At 35.1% G+C, this 24,244-nt stretch overlaps 1 protein-coding gene and 1 long non-coding RNA gene across 7 annotated transcripts in view; one reads left to right on the top strand and one right to left on the bottom strand.

Moving 5' to 3' along the window:
- Positions 1-24,244, bottom strand: part of TRPM3 (transient receptor potential cation channel subfamily M member 3) — a 466,535-nt gene that overhangs the window by 133,733 nt on the left and 308,558 nt on the right. For all 6 annotated transcript variants that reach the window (XM_035309095.1, XM_035309092.1, XM_035309094.1 and 3 more), the window contains exons 2-4: positions 11,966-12,045; positions 11,049-11,253; positions 1,923-2,136 (exon numbers count right to left, since the gene is read on the bottom strand). In XM_035309095.1, the coding sequence (XP_035164986.1) occupies positions 1,923-2,136; positions 11,049-11,253; positions 11,966-12,045 (499 nt within the window). The remainder of the gene's footprint in view (positions 1-1,922; positions 2,137-11,048; positions 11,254-11,965; positions 12,046-24,244) is intronic.
- The window catches only part of LOC118155701, a 207,274-nt gene that overhangs the window by 54,013 nt on the left and 129,017 nt on the right, over positions 1-24,244 (top strand). The window lies entirely within an intron of this gene.

Raw genomic sequence — 24,244 nt, 5'->3', positions numbered from 1 at the left:
AAAAAAAAAAAAAATCCTGCTAAGTAGGATAATCAACTTTCAGTATAGCATGAATATTCAGAAAAGAAAACAACACTTGATTATTCAACAGTTATGCTTATAATTAAGTATGTACCATGCTTGTCACATCACTGCTTCACAATGCAACAGCAGCATTTCAGGATTTTTCAATTATATATTTTCTTAAGAGAAATATGATGTAAAAATTCATCATGAACTGAACGGACCAGATACAGACATTCTAAGTTTTTACAAGTTCACATAGAGATTAAACACTGAATTTTCACCTAAACCATTTGAAAACCTAGCTTTGAGGCAATAAGATGTTTTGTTACACAATTCAAAATGAGCAATGAAAGGTTGCTGATAATGCAGAACAGCTTCTGAAGTTACGCCTATTTATAATAACACACAGCAACATGAATTCAATTGTTTTGACTAGGTCACTTTTGATTACAGGAAAAAAAATCATTTTCCACGGTAATTATATTCATTTTTCTTCTTTGTTCATTCTGTTTTGACATTCACAACTATGATGTTTTGAAAAATTTTATGATGCAGTCATCCATTTACCAAATGCAAATATTATATTTCGTTGTCATCTACAAAATTTCTGTAGTCTGATTTCCAGAGTTTCTGTGGTGTGTACACTGCAGTGAGTGTACAACATCTACAGCTTTCTGATATGTTTTTAACTTTTTTTTTTTTTTTTAATCTGTCTTTACATTTGTCATTACAACAGTATCTGCCAACAAGTCCATTTATTATCACCATAGAACAGAGGTCAGTATTTAACCTGATTTTCATCCTCATTCATGGGGAACATGATACATGTGTGTATCTGTTTGTCTATCTAAGAGTCCAGAATTTATGCCTCTTCTTCACTATTTATATTACTTCTGTCAATCTTGTTTTAAATTTTATATGCCCTGGAAACAAAAAGCCCAAGACTCCTATTAAGCATTCATATTTAAATACATACGAGTTGATCCACAGCATACTAAAATTAATGCATGATAGAGTGATTACAATATTTTCCACAGACAGGAAGAGGATACATTCTGTGAAATTACCATAAATGAGAATGACAAGAATTGACAAGTATGTGTCCTGTCTCAAAACTTTTTACATTTATATTTAGCAGAACTTTTTGATTTTCCTTTGACTCTTTCCTCCTTTCTGCCTCCTTCAGGTAGGGTAATTGGGAAGCTTATTCCAAGTTTTTTTTTTTTTTTTTTTTTTTTTTTTTTTTTCATCTAGGGAATTATGTTTTATAGTTTATTCCCCAAACCTACATGTTCTCTCCCAGCAGAGCAGGGCCAGCTGCTGTATTGGGTTCCTAGAAGGCCCATATGGTATGTTACAGATGTTCTTAACTTTGAATACAAATGGCAATATTATCTCTCTTGCTCCAGGGGTAATAGAAAAAAGTAGGTCAAGCTGTCTGCCAGAAAGGAAGATATGATACTTATTCACCACAATGTTTTCTATCACATCCATAAAACATAACTTTTTTCCTTTCACACTTCAGATGGTCTTAGAAAATAAAAGGTCTTTTCTGAATGAAAGTGTTTTCCATTTTATGGAATGTGTTTGGCTTCTTGGGTTTCTGGTTAGTAGTCCTTCCCTGTAGATGATTGTTCATTTTATAAAGTCACTGACAATGTACTAATATAATTGCCTCACAGGAGGCCTTATTTTCAGCATCCCTGTGATGTGAACCTTTTATTCCCTGGTAGCTTCCAGACTGGTATGAACTTGCCATTTTCTTGTTTACACATAGTACAGTTAGCAGTAATAAAATAAAACATGCAATATTTTCCTGATCTGATCAGGCCTTTTTTTTTTTTTTTTTTTTTTTTCTGTCAAACTGATGAAGTCTCCTAGATGCCACTGTGCTTTCATTTCAATGTTGCTGTTACCTGTGTTTACTCCTCCAGTGAATATCCATGCTCCGGTTGTCATAGCAGCCTTAATGAGGCCTTTCCCGAAGACTTGCTTGAGCTTTGGCTGAAGTTCAAAATTCTGAAGGCCCCCATGCACAGAGATGAGAAGTTTAGGGAGCTCAAGCTGCCACTCTTTAGTCATCAGGTGCAGAAGAAGGTCAGGTTTTGTGTCAAAAGACACACGTACATACTGCAGAAATAGGGGCAACAGTAAAGAAAAAAGGATTGGTTATATTCAGAGGTGTCTAATGCATATAACCTATGCCCAACAGATTACAGAAAAAAGGCAACCTTTATAACAAAAACATTAATTAATTGGTAAGTTGGTGATTTCTAAAAATGTAGAAAACTAGGGAACTATTTAATGGAACACTTGCAATTCAGAGACTGGATGATTTTCCTGTATAAATACAAAATTAAGAAATTAATTGAGAAATTAAGTCATTGATTCAATATTCACAGTAATGTTTGATAGGTAGTTGTCTTTAATTTAAGGATGCAGAAGCTTGAGTAAAAGTTTAAATGGTCCACCAAAAACAACGCAGGCAGTCAGAGTCACAATCGTGCATTTATTTGCTTTTTATATTAAAATTAACAAAACTAAACACTCCAAAGGTATGCAAGAACAGAAATATGTTTGGTTCTTCAAACATACTTGTGTTTAAACTGAGCAAGACTACTAAAGAGGTACTTTTCAAGTGAATGAATGAATGAATTAAACTTACAGACTAATTTGTACAGATTCATGAATTAGCATAACAAAGCACAGGCACCTGAAATTACTTTGAAACACATTTATACATTTCCAGTTCTCAGCTCTTCTGTGCTATGTCTGCAGCATTTTGTCCCACGGGAAAACCTGTCCACCTGTGTGCATTGTCCAGGGTAGGAACTGCCTTCAAATTTTCTACAGCCTGTCTCACACACATGCCTGTCTCTTCCTGATAAGCCCTTCTATATGGAGCTCTTCTCAGTCTTTCTATTGATGGTATTTGAATTATTTCACAGTACCAGTGCCAGGGCAGATGCTTTTTTTGAATTTTACCTGCATAGAAGCGTCAAAAAGAGGATAAAAACGCTCTCTATAACTTGTCAAATATGGAAGGACAACCGTAATCAAATAAAATGGGTTATTCAGAGTTACCCATCTACCAAATTTATGACTGAACCAATGCATATAGTGTTATTTCTAGTTGCCAGCATAGCCATCAGTTATATAAAACTAGCACCTTTGCTTTCAGCTAGAAGAATGTCCAGTTCTACCTCATTCATTGCAACATGTCAGGTAATATAATATCCACATGCATAATGTAATCATTTTGTTGCTTTTTAACGTCTAATCAGTATTTATCACCATAAGATTGTTCTGCTTTAGTAAATAATATGACTGTTAGATGGACTCCTTTATAGTTTACTAAGAAATAAGGCACTGAGTTTTTCCAGAAAAAAATGCTAATAGCTAGGATTCTTTGCAGGAATGAGTTGTCAAAAATAGGACAACTATTCTCTGCATTTCTGGAAGTAGAAGACCATTCTGTCAAACCATCAGAGGAAAGCAAGATGAACATAGACAAATAAAGATGGGCAAGAACTTGTGAATCTTCCTTTGCTCCAGTACACCAGTAATGTTCCCTTCAGCTGCCATACAAATTCTTAACAGCTAATGGATGAAGAGCATACACTACTCATATTTGGCAAGAGTGGCTCTTGAGCTTGTTAAACTCTGTTATCAGAAGATACCCATTCAATTACTTACATGAGAGTTAAGAAAAACCTTTCATGGTACCTGATCCCACTGACCAGATGGTGAAGTTAATAATTTTGATTAGGATTCAAGGGCTGTTGAATTTTTAACAGACCAGTGTAAGAAGAATAATTCTTATTCCCTTTGCTTTGGACCTAGGGAGAACTGAGGCTACAAAGTGCTACTGCTTGTTACACTTCATTAGGGACCTTTAGGGACCTACACAAATGCTATTCTGCTCTAAGTATGGAGATTATGTTTAAATATCCTTGCCACCTTACACTGTTTGTAGCAAAGATAGACTGTGAGTTTTAAGCAGATTAGAGAAAGTGAATTCATATCAGTAATGGCCATAAATTTTTTCTAAAGCAGGGGACGAAACTTCATTCTGACTTGTACTAAAATGAAGGCACAAATAGCTTGAGATATGTATAATCTTTAATATCTTTTTATCCACCAGAATATGTGACTCCATTGTCTCTACCTTCTTAAGTCTATGTATTAATTGGTAAAAAATCTCTTTCATTCCTTATGCACAAAGACCTCTGAGTTTCAATAAACATAAACCTATGTTGAATCATATATGAAAAATGTTTTCTTGTATTTATTTGACATTTAGACATATTTTATTACAAGTGACTGCTTGTTCTTTATAATGCAGGTAAAAAAATATTGATGAAAACAATGTATTTATTTATAAGGCAGAAATTTAAGCTAAAGTGAATCTGAACGTTTTTGCATGTAAATTTAAAATTTATATCACCATTGATGAACTTTAAAATTTATATCATCATTGATGAACTTTACTTTTTTAATTTTTTTTTTTTTTTTAGAAGGGTAATGGCACCTAAAATGATGATTTTACATCTGTAAAGAGACCTAAGTTTCAGCTTTTACAGAGGGCATTTTCATTCTGGTATGCTTTGGTTTGATCTTTTGCTATTTACATAACACGTTAACTAGTAAGAACACAATTTCTATTTATTTATTTATTCGTTTATTTATTTTTGCCATCATTTTCAAAGCATTGATTATTAATGAAAGCTTTTAAAGTAATTTTTGTCCAAATTAAAAATTCTGTCTTGTAGCAGAATATTCAACTTATGTAGTTTGTGTTTAGAAACTTAATAAGCATTTCTGCCATTCCTTAATTCTTTTGCTATAGCCTCCGGAGGCAGATTTAAAACTTAAATGTAAACATAAGCTAAGCCTGGTGTATCCATCTGTCAGCTGTAGAAATGAATACTTCTAATGGCAAATAATTTAATCCTTCCTTTATGGGAATGGTGTATGGATAGGATGCAATAATTCAGTTGTAGCCAGCAAGATAGGAAAGAGAAATACAGTTTTGAACAAGAAAACATGCTGGCAGATTTGACTGACTTCTGCATAAGTCTGTAAGATGAAAGACCATCAAATTTATCATGCCCACTTGATCCCTAAACCAGTACAGAGCCTATCAGCAAGGGTGTCATTTTATGCCAATACTTATTTTAGTTTTTTATCAAATGGTTTCCTAAAACATAACTGTGTTTATCACCAGTCAAACAGCCAGATGTTTGCAAGTTGAACTCCAATGCTCTAGGGGAGAAGTCAAAGCTACTGAGTGGTTTGTTCTGCTCTGTTCTGCTCTACATACTGCTCTGTTGGTCAAGCACAGCTATTTTATGAAAGATAGGGTGTATGACAGCAGATGACAGCATGAATGTATAAAGGAGAAAAATTTAGAATAGAGTTCCATTTTTTTTTTGTATTTCTTCAAATAAAATCTCTTCAGATACTATTTTGTGATCTGGAAGGCATTTTAACCTTGCTCCTTCAGTTCTATTTTATGCAAACAAAGACTGGGTGAATATTTCACCTACCTCAAATAAGAATTCAGAGCTGCAGATAGTGCTTCAATCTAAAGATTCATCCCTCAGAGTGTGATCTTCATATAAAACAGGCTTGATCTAATTCCCAGTATATTCAAGAGTAAAATCGTAACTTAGACTGAAACCAGACTAGTTCCTTAAAAGTCAATATTCTCAACAGTTGAAGGATTCATCTAAGTTCTGCTTAAGCAGCCAGTGGAAAGGCTGTCATTGACTTACAGGTTCTTTAATTAGATGTCTTTCTGTGTTATTTTCCCATTTTCTTCATGTAGGATACCATCTTTTAAACCCTGTAAAAATCCTTTTAATATTAGTTTACTATAACAAAAACAATGCTTGCTGACATTTTCATGATTTATGTGAGTTAAAGTATTATCTCTACATTTTCTCTCTCGAAAACACTGATGGATTTTAAAAAGTTTTTAACACAGTTTTGACAGAAATTAATAAATTTTAAAAGCAAAAATATACATTTGTGTGCTTGACTTCAATATTTGGAAGTCCATGTTAGAAGCAGTATATGTATTTTGGAATTCTATTGATGTGTTTTTATGATTCCAAGCCACAGAAGAAACATTAAGCCAAAAATACTGTAATAAATTTTATTTCTCCTACGTCTGCAAAGATATGCTAGTTTCTTATTGTGCACAATAAATGTACTGTTAGAAAATATTTGATTAGGAGGAAATTATTAAAAAAATAGAACAAAAGTGTTTAATTCATTAAAGTTCCTAAAAAGTTTTCTTCTGGCTAACCTTGAAAAACCATGATCAAAGTATATTTCAGTTCAGTGAAAAGTGGTCCTTAAAAAGAGACTGATATGGAATCTAAACATACCAACTAATGAAATAAAGTTATGTCTTTTTTTTTTTTTTTTTTTTTATTCTATTTTATTATTATTATTATTATTTTTACCACCATCTCTTATGGAGAAGCAGATGTTAAATTTTAAAAATTGGTTTAGTTTCGTCTTAAATGTGGTGCAAAATGCATCACAGCAAGATTGCCTTAACCAGTGCATTAATCCCTCTGTTTTGAAATCATTTAGATTATTGCTTGTAATTAGAATGGAATCAGTCACATTAGTTTAGTAATTGCTCTCAGAGTCAGGATATTAAATTGCCAGTATATAGTTAGATGAATTAATGCATATCATTTCTTCAATACTAAACACGAAATGATATACGTAGATTAAGTTTTATTAATCCTTCTTTTTTTTTTTTTTTTTTTTTTTCTTTTTTTAATTCACTGATTGATTGCAAAAACTATTGAAGGATTTTCTGTATCTCCACATCTTTCTCTGTTTTCAGCTGTAAATGAAGAGAACTTCTTTCAGATACCAAAACTGACAATCTGTCATAAAAACAACAACAACAAAATGAAAAAAAAAAAAAACACAATGTAAACATGAGTAGCAAAATTATTAAATGTGTTTCTTACACATGACATGACACAAAAGGATGAGCCACTTGTAAAGAAAATATGAGATTGATAGAGATCTAAAAAAAAAAACAAACACAAAATTGTTGCAGGATCAACTGTGTTTTCACAAAGACTGAAAGAAACACCTCTTTAGTAACTGACGTCGTTTACAAATCTTATCTAATCTCTGCTATATGTTACTGCATAATCTGTTGTACAATCTGTTCAAATTATTGATTTAAGTACCTTAGAGCAGTCTCACTGAAGAAAATTTAACAACTCAATTGTATTGGTAAAATTCATCACACCTGAGAACTTTTATTCTATTTGACTGCAGAATTCAAATTAACGGCACAGATACTGGATAATTCTACAGAACATTCTAAATGTTCTGTTAATAAATATCATCTCTTGACATGAAAATTCATGAAGAATTCCATATTATCTTGAACAGCCCCACAGACAGGGAGCTTTGGTTGATAGCAGACTGAATATGAGCCTGGCAGCCAGGACGCCTAACAGTATCCTGGGGTGCACCAAGCACAGCATTGCTAGTCGGTTGAAGGAAGTGATTGTTACACTCTGCTCTGTGCTGCTGTGGCCTCACCCTGACTACTGTGTGCAATTCTGGGCACCACAGTACAAAAGGATGTGAAACTGTTGGACAGTGTCCAGAGGAGGGCTACGAAGATGGTGAAGGGCCCAGAGGGGAAGATGTATGAGGAGCGGCTGAGGTCACTTGCTTTGTTCAGCCTGGAAAAGAGGAGGCTGAGGGGAGATGTCATTGTGGTCTACAGCTTCCTAATGAGGAGGAGTGGAGGGAATCAGTCACATTAGTTTAATAATTGCTCTCAGAGTCAGGGTAATCTGACAGTGTCAGAGAGGGGCAGGCACTGATCTATTCTGTTTAATGACCAGTGATAGGACTGTGTCAGGCTGTGACAGGAGCGGTTCAGACTGGATATCAGGAAGAGATTCTTCACCAAGAGGGTTGTCATGCACTGGAACAGGCTTCCCAGGGATGTTGTCATGGCATCAAGCCTGTTGGAGTTTAAGAAGCATTTGGATTGTGCAGTTATTCATATGGTCTGAATTTTTGGGTAGACCTGTGCGGAGCCAGTAGCTGGACTTGATGATCCTTATGGGTCCCTTCCAACTTGAGATATCCTATGATTCTCATTCCTTGATTCAGAAAAAAATTACCAAATTTGCTGTTCACATAAAACAAGATAATGCTCTTGAGTTTATCATGATTAAAAAAATTCAAGTATAGGCATCCATTTCAGGAAACAGAGTAAAATATAGGTGATAAATTTTATACCAAATTCTTCCCCCAAGTCTTTGCTTGATCTTCACTATCTTGCCAAATTTTACTAATTTATAAGATTATTCTTTTAGGTAATAGGAATAACATTAATTTACCATGAGTGTCAGGAAAGTCAGGTTGTATGCTATAGTTGTATTTGATATCTAGTAGTTAGAAAATAAATACGTAGTTTATTTTTAGAAAAGAACAAATATTTATCTATAGCATTACCCCCTGCAGTCCATTATTATGTTCCAGTTTCACTTCTGGCTTTGAAAATACGGTATCTAGGTCTTACTTGATTAAGACTGTTTTCCAGGGTTTTTATGCATTTACACCTTTTTCCAAGCTTTATTTTTCAATATACTATAACTGTTCTTTATTCACCTCCTCTCCTGGCAAAATTGGTTCATTGTTTTCAGTGAGCAAAGGCTAAGTTTTCACAGAAAAATTTTGATTTGGTAAGGTTACTTGTTTATTATGGGAAAGACCTTCTGTCCAGTAAATTCAGAGACAGGACTTTCATTTTCGTTTAAATAAAACTGCAATGACTACTTTGTCCCCTAATCTCCTTAACTATAATAATATTTGGTACTGGAAATAAGACCATTAGGATACCTTTACCCTCTTTTCAGTGACAAATACATGACGGTATAGAAAATTTTTTTATTATTATTACTATTTTCATTAAAAATGTGTCAGGGTTTTGCAAACCTCCTTATTTGTGCCTTCATCATATGGAAGGTGTTTTTCTCACTGATGGGAACCAAGTGGAACACCCAGAGATTTTTAGTGAATAGCTTATCTTGAAACACTTTTCTCACTAGTAGGATGATTGAATTTCTGAATGTTTTATAGACATATCTAATTCATGAAGAATTTTTTTGTTCCCATGTTCCAGGTGAGGTTAAATGGCTCTGACTAGATGAAAGATGCAGATATCTTCCTGTTTTTAGTATTGTCAAAATAAACCTAGAGTTTTTTTAGAGATAATTTTTTCATCTATATTTGTCCTTGACTTGTCACTTATAGATTTTTAACCCTTTTCTGTCTTCTCTTTTTTAAATTCTTCAGGGCTTAGTTTTGTTTGTTTCAAGTCCCAACTCTGCTCTGTGACAAGATTTTTCTTTTCTTGTTGACTTTGACTTTTATCTCTACAGTTCAACTTCTACTATATTACTTTGAACATATGGCATATACCTTGGAACATCTCCTATTCTCTTATGGCTTTGTTCCCAAGACATCAGAAGACACAAGCACCATTAATATCTCCTGCTTCTTTAAACTCTTAAACAGTTCAGAACTCTCTGAGATGACTTTTGCCTGGGCAGGGCAGTTTATTGTTTTAAAGAACTCTTCAAGGATGTCACTCAAAAAGCCCTAGTGATTATCCTATCTCATAAAGGCAGATTTAAATCAAAGTAACCATATATATGTAATAGCATGATGGTTACTACATCTCTGAATCTTTCTCAGTTTTGTGGAAAATTATTCTGTTTTGTTATCACTCCTTGTGAAGTTATCAACAACATAGTTTACTTCATTTGGGTTCTGAGGGAGGTGTCAATTTATTCACACTAAACAAACTTTATTTACTGAATCAGATTCTTTCACTAGCAATGGCCTTGCAGATTTTTAGGTGATTGGTTATTAACTGAACATAAGGCGTCTGTGATGTTTAGAGAGAAATGATCTATTTTGAATGACACTCTTTCTGGGGGCAATGGTGTTTTCTAGTTTCTACCATCAGAATCTATCCATCTGGGTGAACAGTACCATCCACTCAGTAATATTTCCATCTCCGCCCCCCCAGCATATGCATCTGAGGAAAATATCTGGCTCTTGGTAGAGCAGTATTGAGCTCTTCATCATCGCTAATCCATCTAGTGCTGCAATAGCTCTGAGAATCCTGCAGAGAAGTATTCAGGCAAAGAAAATTGCACTGGATTGCTGGGCAGGTTATTCTGCAGAGCATCTGGGGGTTCTGTGTTTGCCCTCACTCACAACTGCCCAGAGCAGTCTCTTGGCCACAGTATGCTAGGTATATACTCATCTTTCATTTTCCCACTGCCAGGTTCTGTAGATATAGACAGAGAGATTCTTCCTTTCCTACAATATTGTGTAGAAATATATCCATGGGTTAGCGTGGGCACTGGAAACCTCTGAGTTAGTGGAGAAATGCATTCAGCTTAATATATTTTGGTATCTCTCCATAACATTGCATTATGACTAAATGACTTGCTCAAGGAAATCTGTGGCAGAACAGGGATTTCCCAGTTCTTAACTTAGACACTTAGAGTGCTTCTTATTTCAGTGAAAGATAAACAAGTCTAACTGGTCTATCCTCCAACATATGTCTGAAGGAATATTGAAAAAAAAAAAAAAAAAAAAAAAAGTTCTATTTCAAATTTGTCAGCCTTACAGACAGACACACATCAGCAATGGGAAACCATAGCTGAATTCTAAAGTTATTCAGAAAAAGATAGATGGGTCATCATTGGTAGAAAATCAAGATAGTGGTACATTGGCATATTTTTGGTCATAAAAAATGCCTCTTTCATGCTCTCTAGCTTTTACAGTTCCTTCTCTTCACCAGTTCATTGGCACATAATACATAAAAACAGCATGGTTTTATGCTAAATAATACTTAAGAATGATATTAAGAACACTATTATTTGTGAATGCCTTTTTCATTATTTATTTTATTTTATTTTTGAGCTAGCAGCATTGTTTATCTAAGAGAAAAACACGGTTACCATGGCTTTATTGGAGTGGCCTCCTCCTTGGAACTCAATAGTTCCAAAAGCGTCCGTCGGGCTGAGCTGTGTGTGCTTGCTGATGGACCACTTCTCTGATTGGATGTCATTGCGAGTAAGCCTGCTTTCATTTTTCTCATTCTGGATAATGGAGATACTTGGAGTCAGTCCAACATGTTGACCTATTAGACGCCCACAGCAACACCTATGACATTAAACAAGCAGAAAAATTGTGTAACATGCATGTACAAAACAAATAGGAAAACAAGCTATAATAAACAGCCCACAAGTTTTCCCCATTCCCTTCCCCCCTTCCCCTCACTGGCAAAACCTTTCAATTCTGTTGAGCATGCTTCTGCTACCCAAAACATCTATTTTTTTTGGAAGAAACATATTATAGATATTACCTTTTCTTTCTATGACATTGTTTTCTTTGGGCTATATTTCAATAAAATCAATGCTTTGCTTTAAATGTGTACAAAATGAATTTAAAATAGTTTTTATGCTCTCAGATAACATCAGATCAATAATCAGCTATTGAATTGACCACAAGACATTCTAAATTGGTAGTTTACTGCAACTATTTACTTGATTTTTGTTTGTTTGGTTTTGGTTTTGAGAGTATTGTGTATCATCCATCTAATTAATTTAGGCAAATATTTGAAGATCATTCACTAAGATGAGAAAATTAAAGATAGACACTAGAGACCTTTAATGTCTGTTCATTGATGGAATATGCTTTGAAATGTAAATAAACAGTGCTCATGGGAATCCAGCTCTCCATATGTAATTCAACCACCTTTTGATTAAATGTACAGATTTACAGATTATCTTGATCTCTATACATACATATAAAGACACATATAAGATATTTACTTGTCATGGACTTCATTTTCATACAAGTTACATGCAATTACCTATGGGGGTCTTTGGTGCTGGGTATGATATGAACACACTCTCTCTTGTAGAAAGCTCTTTCTATCCATGATTTCTGTGCCTAAAAAAAGAGAGAGGAAATACCTTAAGCTCTGTTTGCTTGTTAAACACAGCTTACAGTACAGCTGAATGCAAACTTCAAACACAAAACTTCACTGACTCTTCAGATACACAGTGCCCATGCTGCATAGAGTAAACATTTTCCATTGGAACTGAAGTTCTCTTCTAGTACTAAGCATCCAAGAAGTCTTAACATTGTTTTCATATTCATTAGTCAGTTGACTTTGATGCTGTGAAATACGTTCTTATAACAGCACATTGAAGAAAAAATATTTCAAATATTAAATTACCATAGTTCTTTTACACAGTAGAGGAAAAACCCACTTGTAAAAAATACTTTAAAAAAATGATGATACAAATAAATCAGTTCAAATTAAAAAAAAAAAAACCAACAACAACAAAACACAAAATGAAACAAAACAACCCCCCTCAAAAACTGGAAAAAATATAGAAAGAAAATTCATAACACCATGATTCCACTGCAATTTTTAGTATAGGCACCGATAATTGTGTTTGACATGGAGCTAGAAAATATACTTTTGTACAAGAACAATCTCATGAAATAAAAAATTTTGATACATTAAGAACTAGATGACCAGCTGATGTAAACTCTGAAACTGAGTTCAATGAAATTATGCCAATGAATATCACTTGTCATGATCTTGTCCCAGATATTCTCAGGAAATCATGTAATTTCTGTTTCCCTCAACATAGTCTACATTATTGGGCAGAAAAGAGATTTTTTTTTTTTTAAATTTTATTTTATTTTATTTTTAATGTGTGTTGGGAAAAAACAAACTTACAAAAAACAGACTAAACCAGCCAAAAAACAACAACCACAAAAACCCACAAAACAACAACAACAACAAACAGACAAAAAACAACCACACAAAACAACAACAAAAGAGAAAACGTCAGAATCCAGAAATCTTTCAAATAATAGACAGTGCTCATGCAAAATGATTCATGCAATATGAATCCTGTGAAAATATCTAAAACATTCCACAAATAGAATTAAATTGTTCCATTTACTAAAGAGTTGAGTTGAAATTTTCCTTTAAAAATATATTACAAACAGATAAAATAAAAAACACATATATCTGTTTGATTGTGCAGCATAAATAGAACTATAAGAACTATGAAAAGCCACTTAACTGTTAAGTAATGTGAAATGGACTTTAGGTAATTTAAATGAAATCTGAGCACCTTGCTACAGAAAGACACAACAGGAAATTACCTTTGTATAATTCCCTATCTACTATCTTATGTCACCTTTTGTCAGCTAAAACAACATACTACTATTATTTTTAAAGACAGAAGCATATGTTTCTGGGACTTTTGGAAATCATTGTGAACGTTGAAAATGTATTGAGTCAATGTCACTAGAATAAAGTACCAAAATAACAATTTCCAACTACATTCTTTACACCTTACTCACAAAGTATAAAAAGTTGATCTTTCGCCTTTTTCACAGAACATAATTCCTTATGGGAATTAGTGGTCACTCATGTTACATAACAATATTTTATCTTTGCTCTACGTGCATTTTTAGTTGTAAAAGTCTGCCAGAGTTCATGTTCTGCTGACACCTTCCCAAGACTCTTACAGTCTGGGAAACAAGCCTATTAAAAAAAAATATTAAATAGATATGTATTTGACTGTTGTTCGTTACTATATAGAAAATAGAATGTTAATCTATTACAGAAGGTGGATTTTTTTTTTTGTTTGTTTGTTTCCATGTTTAAGCTAAGGAAATTTATATAGGGATTCTGAAATAGCTAAAAAAAAGTGTAATATGAATAGAGGAGATTACGTTGAACTTCTAACTTATTATAACTTTTTAATGTTTACAAACCTTATATACAGGAATTAATAATCATAACCATAAACACATTACATAATATAGAAGGAAATAAACTTGAAAGTCCAGTATACCATTGAGTAATTTCTCAATTTGTCAAATAAAGCCTTTTAAAAATCTATCTAAATTTCTCAAGGCATTCAGAGTGGGCATTATGAACTTCACTTGACCCTCTTACTGCAGGTATTTGAAGCAAAAATATGTGGGTAAATAAGGGCTTTCCTTCTTGTGGAGTGTTGCAGAGAAAGAAAAAGAGTTACAATTATTCAAGTACTCCAATACTAACATTGGAAATTACATATTTACCATATAGACCATACATTCTTGAAATTTAATTTACTTTCTGTTCTAAGAGTACAAAATTTTTATATTGCCTTAAGAGGTACAATGATAAGAACCTGCATCTTTATGAATACCCTTTGTTCTATATATAAAATAACTTTTGGTAACCACACCTCCCCCAAAAACAAAACAGACAAATGTCAGTTTTTTGTTGTCATTTTTGTTGATCGTTTTAGAAATAATTACATGTTCATAACATCTTCTATTTTCCGTAGAAAGAGTGAAAAACTTTTTAATGCTAACTTTTCTTATTTGGCATCAAAAATCAGCTCTTAGGGCAGAAATTCCATATGATTTGAGTCTCATTCCTTTTGTGATAAATCACTAAAGAATATCCATTATTAAATATATACCTTTCAAATACTTGTCTGCAAACAATTTACCTTGTTAAATTTACTTGCTAGACAGATCTAAAGTATATAATGTATCTTTTTTAAAGATGGCCAGTAATTAAATTTTTAAACAACAAAAATCCAGTATTAAGTTTTTTTTTTTTTTTAGTGAATTTATACAAACATGCTAATGAAAAAAAAGAAACTTTAAAATTTGTTGTTGTACTCTTTTTCATACTCTCTTTTCTTGTAGAAAGAAATCCAGCTACGTGATAATAAATTACAATATAATTTGAATCATACTTCTTCAAATGCAAAATTCAAAAGTAATAACCAATTTATTCAAATTGGGAAGAAAAAAAAAAGGGTTTAGGATTTTCTGGATTTTAGATCTTCAACAATATGCCATTCTACTTAACATAGCACCAATGATTTATAGCACTATGATTTGGTCATTTCATATTACAAAGAAAAAATCTGTTTTCACTGCCTCATAGAGATAATCTGCAATAAAATACAAGGTTCAGAGGTAAAGTAATTATAATTATGTTACTTGCAGTAGTGTCTTCATAGCAGAATTAGAATAGCTTGTGGAATTTATCAATATTAAACTCTTGTTTATCATATGAATTTATAAAGCAGAAAATAGTAGGAAAAATATTTTCAAAAATAGCAAAGCAAGAAGCTTCTCTTTTTGTTGTTTCACAAATTCTCCTTCAATGTTAATTCATAAAAAAATTTAACATCCATAATGAGCTCCTAAAGTACATGCCATTATTGATGCTTGAATTTAGTTTACTCTTAGCTTAGATCTCTTAGTTAAATACCTCTGTTAGTTGCATGCAAAATCCCGCTAAGACCATTTTTGCCCCCTCTTCTTTACCTGAGCATTAAACTTGGAGTTTAAGTCTATCCTGGAGCAAACTCTGCTGTCCACATTATGCCGCTGCTGGTCATTGCTAACAACACATTTGTGACCACTCCCTGAACAAGGCGTTCAGCCCATCTGCAGTGCAGGGATGGGAGCATGAGCAGAGTCCTTGTGCCCATGAGTTGCTTGGAATGTGCTGCCACAGGATTAGCCTCATTAAGGGTCCAGTGGACATGCTTCCATAGCCCCTGAATGCCCCTTGATTTTTGCATCTGATCTGACGCCAAAAGAAAAACAAATCCCCTTAGAGCTTGGTTTTGACTGGCACAAACAGTGACATGCTTTTTCCCCCCCTCTTCATTCCCCCTCAGAAAGCAAGCTTGTGAAAGTGTGATAAGGTGCTCCGAGTCCTTAAAGTTCAATCCATGAAAACAAATCCTTCAAAAGAAACAGTGTATTAAGCTAGAAAGAACCTGAGCACACTAGAGAGATTGTTAATCTCCAAAGAATGAAACCAGTGTGTTTATTGGGTAACTGTGAGAAATCTATACACAGCTGAAATATATTACAATTTTACAACAATGGCATTTTTCCAGGGAAGCTGGAGTTTATCACCGTTTCTCACCACAGTTGCTGAATTGTAATGAATGTAAGTTTTCAGAAAATTATAAACATAATTTTTTGTCTTTCTGAGAAAAGTAACTGCATTATTTTCAGCTTAATTAAAAGTTAGTAATTTGAAATAGAATGTTTACAAAGTCAGAGATTAATTCTTTACTGTACACATGTGATATCAACTCCAAGGATGATTTTTTAATTAATTTTTAGAACATGCTGATTGTATCTTTTGAATTAATGACTTATTTCAGGCTTCAAAAAAAAGTCAATATTTTTTACTCTCTTTCCCCCTCTAAATTTGGATTAATTCCTTTCTAATCCTACATATGCATACATACCCTCCTTTTCTTTGGAATGAGATTGCTATCTAACACCTGAAAAATATGCTGTCTGCCTATTACATTGATAGAAATAAGCATTAAACAATCCTGCATGTCCATCTCTGCTGGACACAGGATCTACCAGATTGAGCATATGCATCAAATTCTAAACTTCTTATACTGTCATGTATGTTGAGAAGCTTCTGCAAGGCTGACTAATCTTTAAGATTTTTGTATATATATACATGTATATATATACATGCTGTTCCAACAAAACTGTCATCTGTGAGATCTGTTTAAACCAACACAGTTTAAACTCAGTTTAAACCAACAGAGAATGAAGTGTTTCCAAGCACATCCTGAACAATTAGCACAGGTTCAGGTGGTCTGTGCAGGATGCAAAGGCAGGCAAAGTTGCAGTATCAAGAAGAGAGCTAGTAAGCAGCTCATCAAGATAAAGAGTGCATCTGGGAATTCAGAAGAAAAAGATTGCTTGCATTTTCATTCAAGAGAGTTTGGTTTGGTTGGGACGGTAGACAAAACATGAGGTGAGGAAATGAAAAAAATGATAAAATTGAGTAAAAACTAAAATCTGACTAAAGTGAAATGTCCCTACTCGGACTTGACAAGATTCTGGAAGTCATTCTGGGATTTAGGTGTCAGCTTGCAATGTAGCTGGGTCAAAAGCTACATCTTTATTCCTTTTTAGAAATTAACACAAGCAACAATGGCTATACTAATTTGCATATGTCACCCAGTAGCACTCTTAGAGTTGTGTTTTTGGGACTTAGTATAAACAATTGAAGCCATGGGAAACTACAGCTGTCTTTGCTGTAGTTTATTTGAAGGTGTTTTAAATTTATAATCCCCTTTGGTGATGAAAATACCAATAGCATATATAAACCTGTATTTTGTTGAGTAGTAAGGATACAAACAAAAAACATTTATTTATTTATTTATTTATTTATTGTTAAGCAAAAATATATGCTTTTTTTTTTTTTTTTTTTTTTTTTTTTTTTCTCTACAGCACAATCTGCAAGTGCTTTTAGAGAGGTGGTTGCTGCACATTTGATACTACGAATTTTCAAACCAGATCACTATTAATGAAACAAACTCTGAAGCAGTAGTTAGCAATGACATCAGTACTGATGCAGGAGAAGAACAAATATTAAAAATGAACCAAGAAAAAAAAAAAAAACCAGGAAAATAAATTCTGGTATATTTTAACATGTAATATAGATGAAATACTTGACAGTTGACCTCAAAATTAAAGACATTTTGAAAAAGAGCACCAGGAATGACAATTTTAGAATCCTTTAATTTTTGTGGTAGACTAGAGATGGATCAAGTACTAATCCTCTGATTCCCAACTTTCTTAGACTCCAAAAAGCAACCACATCATAAAACAGGTTCATCAGAAGAGATGTGTTAGAAGCTTTTCTCTACCTTTCAGTGGCACAGAGCAACTGCTCAGGCAATGGAATATTCCTGAAGAAAATTACAGATAGGATTTGCAGGAACATCTGGTGACTGAATAACATCAGTACTATTGCAATTTGAATGGATTAGTTTACTTTAATCAAATGGGCACTTTTGGAAATCCAACTGCCTCGGAATAAGGACCTTGTATCAGTAAACTTTTATAGTTAGGTTAGTACGAAGGATGGTAATGCTTCATTATAATTTTGTTACTAGTTGTGCTTGAGGCAAATTTCTATCTCCCATTTCAGTGTTGTCCAGTTATAAGCATTATAAGAAGTTTTACACCTAGCTTGAAACATTAGGATTTTACCTTTTGGGGCATTAAGCTATCATTAGACCATCCAAAAATTTTCAGTTTCTAACAATTTATTATTACCAGTGGCATCTTAGAGGCTGGCAATCAGGTCTTTACCCACTATAGCTTCATTTCTGTACATTTTTTTTCTTCTGATTCCATAAAGGTTTTATCACTAGAGTTGTTTTAAGAACATTGTTCAATAGTCTTGGAAATCAAGCTGTCTTAAGAACAGACTAGGAAGTCATAGAATGCATCTATTCATTAATACAAGGCATTGTAAAATTTCTCTATTGTCATTATTTACCAGAAGTAAATTCTAATACTGTACTTAGATGAAACAGAGTAATTTTGAAACAGGATTTTTTTTTTTCTCAATAATATATAATTTTAAGCATTCCATCTGACATTCTTCTTAAAATAAATTAATGGAAAAGAAAATTGTACATCTTTTCTAGATCCACTATGCAAATATTTATTTGTGCTTTATATATTTTCAAAATATTTTATACATTGACCATATGTGGCCACCTATGGTGGTATTGCTAAATAACTGGAAAGATTAATGGATGTTTCAAAAAGAAGCAGGGAAAATGATTAGGTTCAAGAATTGGTGTAAACATACAGGCTCCCACAGACTTCCTCAAAATCAGTAGAAATTCAAGGTGGAGATTTTAGAGAAAAGCTGATTAAAATAAAAGGTATGTAAAGGTATGTAAAGAACACTTTTTAAAAGTTACTTTATTTCCTTATAATGGTTACTGGCACATGGGCAGAAGAATTAATCCTAATGACTTCATTTATGATGCTTCTTTGGCGAACTATTGTTGCGGTTTAACCCAGCCCAGCTCAGCAACATACGGTCATTCGCTCACCGTCCCCTCTCCCTCTGTGGGATGGGGGAGAGAATCGGAAAAATGAGGCCTGTGGGTTGAGATAGTTTACTAGGACAGAAAAGAAAAGAAAAGAAAAGAAAAGAAAAGAAAAGAAAAGAAAAGAAAAAGATATACTACTACTACCACCAAAGTGTACAAATAAGCGATGCACAATGCAATTGCTCACCACCCGCTGACTGATGCCCAGCCTATCCCTGAGCAGCCATCCCTCCCCACCCTGGCTAGCCACCCCTATATATTGTTCAGCTTGCTGTCAGATGGTATGGAATACTCCTTTGGCCAGTTTGGGTCAGCTGTCCTTGGTCTGTCCCCTTCCAGCTCCTGCTTAACCCCTAGCCTGTCTGCTTGCAGGACAGTGTGAGAAGCTGAAAAGTCCTTGGCTTGGTGTAAGCACTGCTCTGCAGCAATTAAAACATCAGTGTGTTATCAACATTATTTTCATCCAAAATCACAAACACAGCACCCCACCAGCTACTAGGAGGAAAATTAACTCTATACTCTATCCTAGCTGAGACCAGGACAACTAAATTTATCATCAGGTTATAGTTATTTAAAGAAGAATATAAAATTTTCTGAGCATTAACTTCCCTACTTGATCAAATGATGGGTTCATCTATTGTGTCACTTGTGAGAGCCATAAACAAGTTCTACGGAAAAGAAATAACAAGGCAAAGATACATAATACTATTTCATAATAATATTTCAGCTTTTTTTTTTTTTTTTTTTTTTTTTTTTTTTTATTTACTTCCTGCATTATTGTGATTTCTGTATTCTGTATTGCTTTGTGGGCTTTTCTCCACAAAATTATCTTATGATTTAATGTAGATGTGCAACATCCATAACATCCTTCTCTCTACTGCCGGTGGAACCATTTCCTTCATTTTGCTTTGAATGTGGCTCACACTTTCTCATGGTGTTCCTGTATTGAGAGAGGTATTGCAGTCAATGTCCATCCAGCCTGATGATGGAGATCAGGATCTTACAAGGAGGAAGCAAAGCAAAAAATAGGATCACAGTCCTGTACTTCAGGAGAGCAAATTTTGGCCTCTTGTTGGACCTGCTTGTAGTAATTGCATGGCTTAAGGCCCTAGAAGGAAGAGGCGTCCGTGAGAGCTGGTCAGTATTCAAGCATCTCTTCCTCCTAGCTCAAGATCAGTGTAACCTCCAAGAGCAAGAAGGTAAGCAAAAGAGGAAGGACACTTGCATGGATGAACAAAGAGTTCCTAGCAAAACTCAAACAGAGTGAGGAAGTATACAGAATGTGGAAAAAGGGACGGGCCACTTGGGAGGAATAGAGGGACATTAACAGATTATTCAGAGATGTGACAAGGGAGATCAAACCCCTTTTAGAATTAAATCTGCTAAGAGATGTCAAGGACAAGAAGAAGGTCTTCTTCAAATACATCAATGCTAAAAGGAAGACAAGGGGAAATTTGGGGACGCTGCTGAATTGGGTGGGTGTCCTGGTAACAAAGGATACAGAGAAGGCAGCATTACTGAATGCCTTCTTTGCTTCAGTCTTCACCGTTGAGACCAGCCCTCAGGAATCTCAGACCCTAGAGACAAGACCTAGAGACAAGGTTGGAAAAGACCTTCAAGACCATTTAGTCCAACCATACCCCTACCACCAATATCACCCACTAGACAATGTCCCTAAAGCATCATGTCCAACCTTTCCTTAAACACCCCCAGGGATGGTGATGCCTCCACTTCTCTAGGCAACCCATTCTAATGCCTGATTACTCTCTTTGAGAAGAAATATCTTCTAATTTTTAACCTAAACCTCCCCCAGTTCAACTTGAGATCATTTCCTCTAGTCTTATCACTGGTTATCTGCGAGAAGAGGCCAATACACAGCTCCCCACTCCTTCCTTTTGGGTAGCTGTAGAGAGCAATGAGGTCTCCCCTGAGCCTCCTCTTCTCCAGACTAAACAACCCCAGTTCCCTCAGCTGCTCCTCACAGGACTTGTGTTCCAGGTTCTTCACCAGCTTTGTAAATGGGATGCACCCATGAGTACTGAGGGACCTGGTGAATTATTATTGCTAGGTCACTCTCCATCATCTTTGAAAGGTTATGGAGAACAGAAGAGGTGCCTGAGGACTAGAAGAAAGCCAATATCATGCTAGTCTTCAAAAAGGTCAAGAAGGAGGACCCAGGCAACTACAGGCTAGTCAGCTTCACCTCCATCCTTGGAAAGATGGAACAGCTCATCTTGGAGGTCATCTCCAAGTACGTGGAGGATAAGAAGGTGATCAGGAGTAGTCATCATGAATTCACAAAGGGGAAACCATATTTAAGAAATCTTCTATGATGAAATGACCGGCTAGGTAGATGAGGGGAGAGATGTTGGATGTTGTCTACCTTGACTTCAGCAAGGCTTCTACATTCACAGTCTCCCGTAACATCCTCATAGGCAAGCTCAGGAAGTATGGGGTAGATGAGCGGACAGTGGTGTCAACTTAAAGCTGAATGGATGGCAGAGCTCAAAGAGTTGTGCTCAGTGGCACTGTCTAGTCAGATACCTCTAACTAGAGGTGTCTCCCAGGGGTCAGTACTGCATTGAGTCTTGTTCAACTTATTCATCAATGACTTGGAGGATGGAATAGAGTGTACCCTCAGCAAGTTTACTGTTGACAAAACTGGGATGAGTGGCTAATATGCCACAGGACTGTGCTGCCATTCAGAGGGACCTGGACGGGCTGGAGAGTTGGGCAGTGAGGAATCTCATGAAGTTCAACAGGTAAATGCAGACTCCTGCACCTATGGAAGAATAACCCCAAGCACAAGTAAAGGCTTGGGGCTGATCTGCTGGAAAACACCTCTGTGGAGAAGGACCTGTGAGTCCTCGTGGCCAACAGGTTAACCATGAGTCAGCAATGTTCCCAAGGGGAACAATTAATTGCCATTTCCCATGGGAAATGAAAAACACCGGTGGTATCCTGGGTTGCATTTGAAAGAGTGTTGCCAGCAGGTTGAGGGAGTACTCAGTCTCTACTCAGTCCTCGTGAGGCCACACAGGAAGTGCTGCATCCACTTCTGGGCTCCCCAGTACAAGAAAAACATGGAGATACTGGAGTGAATCTAGCAGAGGGCTTTGAAGATGGTGAGGGGACTGGAGCATCTATCATATGAGGAGAGGCTGAGAGAGCCAGGCCTGTTAAGCTTGAAGAAGAGAAGGCTGAGAGAGGATCTTATCAATGTCTATAAAATCTGAAGGGAGGGTCTCAAGAGGATTGAGCCAGATTCTTTTCAGTGGCGCCCATTATTAAGAGAAGAGGCAATGGGCACAAACAGAAATACAGGAAGATCCATCTGAATATAAGAAACACTTCTTTACTGTGAGGGTGACAGAGCTGGAAAAAAATGCCCAGAGAGGCTGGAAAGTCTACTTCTCTGGAAATATTCAAAACCCACCTGGATGCAATCCTGTGCAATGTGCTGTAAGTGTCCCTGACTGGCAGGGGTCTGGAATAAATTATCTCCATCAGTCACTCCCAAGCTCAACAATTCTCTGATCTTCATGTCTATATGCCAGTCACAGTTATCAAGATAACTTATTATTATTATTAATTATTATTATTATTATTCCCAGATGAAGTATTTGCCAAATTTTCCTTTCAATGAAACAATTTGTTTCAGCCCTTTTTGTTTATTGTCCTTGCTACCATTTTCCAACCCTTTTGCTCTTCACTTTATTCTTCTGAGAGGAGCCAGAATTGTGCAATGGTGAACTACAGACTGGTACTGTGGCATTCACTGTTTTGTTATCGACTCCTTTCCAAATAATTTAAATAATTCCTATTAAAAATTATGTGTTTTTCTTGACCGCTACTGTAATCACTGAGTTAATGCTTTCACAAAAGTATCTAAAGCACTGAGTTAATGCTTTCACAAAAGTATCTAGCATAACCCCAGTATTTCACTCCAGTGCAACAAAGTATTTATAATAATAATTATTAATAAGTACTATAAAAATCAAGTAATTTTAATCAAAATCCAACAGAACAGAATATACCAATATGCAACACCAATTTCTGCCAAACACAGCCTAAAATGTCATAATGAAACTTGATATCACAGAAGTGTGTAGGTGTACATACATAACTGGAAAGTGAACAGAAAATACAGAAAATATTTTTCTGCCTTTCAACACTGACAGACTATTTATCTTTTACATCACTAAGCTTGATTTTATCTTCTCAAAAAAAGTGTAACACTATTCCTTCTCAAAATGAGGAAAGAAAATAACTACATTAAGACAGATCTCATTGCTTTATAATGAAAAATCAGATTAAAATATACGTGTAGGAGTTTTGTGCTTAATCTAATTTTCATCTGAACGACTTGATGTCTGAACTGCTCATTCTACATCACAAATGCCTGAAAGCTATAACATTGCTTGTTCTTTCAGATCTAAAGATTGACGTGGTTTTGGTAACCACTGTGTGGGTGCTGACATAAAGAAGTAACTAAAATTAAATTACACATAATTTTATAAAACAACCTGACAGAATGGGGATTCCAGATGTTCTACAGGCCCAAATATTTAAATGGACCAATTATATGCTACTGTTCACAATTCTTCTCATTTTCCATCCCTACAACTATCTGAAAGTCCTTCCTGAGCTCCTGCATAATGTGGCCCTACAGGAACCCTTTGCTAAGAGCATCTTGGTGCAGATACAGGTTTCACCACACTCCAGCCTTCCTTCAGACACCATTTTGGAGAAATGGAACAGGAGAAGAGCAAATTATGTAAGACAAGATACGAGACAACATTGCTGATTAGCTTTTCTGTCTCTGTCTTGCTCTGCTGGGTAGAACTCCTAATTTTCTCAGATGTTAACAAGGGGAAGCTCCCTTTAGTTCAAGAGGTGAAAAATTCAGTCTGAAACACCTAGGAAGCAAAACATCAGAAAGCAAAACACCTTTCTAGACTGGACAACATCCTTTTCTCCCTCTATGGCTTTCTGTATTTCCTCACCTGCCTCCCTTCTCTTCTGGAGACTGAATACAGGTATCCTCAACAGCTCAGCATTTTTGAAAACACATTCATTCACCAAACCAATTGCAAATGTGTTACTGCCTCCCCTGTTGATTAACTTTCATTGGCACATCATGAATGGGTAGAGAGAATCCCCATGTAGAAAGACTTTCCTTTCCTTTCCTTTCCTTTCCTTTC

Source organism: Oxyura jamaicensis, chromosome Z (genome assembly GCF_011077185.1).
Source record: "Oxyura jamaicensis isolate SHBP4307 breed ruddy duck chromosome Z, BPBGC_Ojam_1.0, whole genome shotgun sequence".
NCBI lineage: Eukaryota > Metazoa > Chordata > Aves > Anseriformes > Anatidae > Oxyura > Oxyura jamaicensis.
This window is presented reverse-complemented; position numbering and strand designations above follow the sequence as displayed.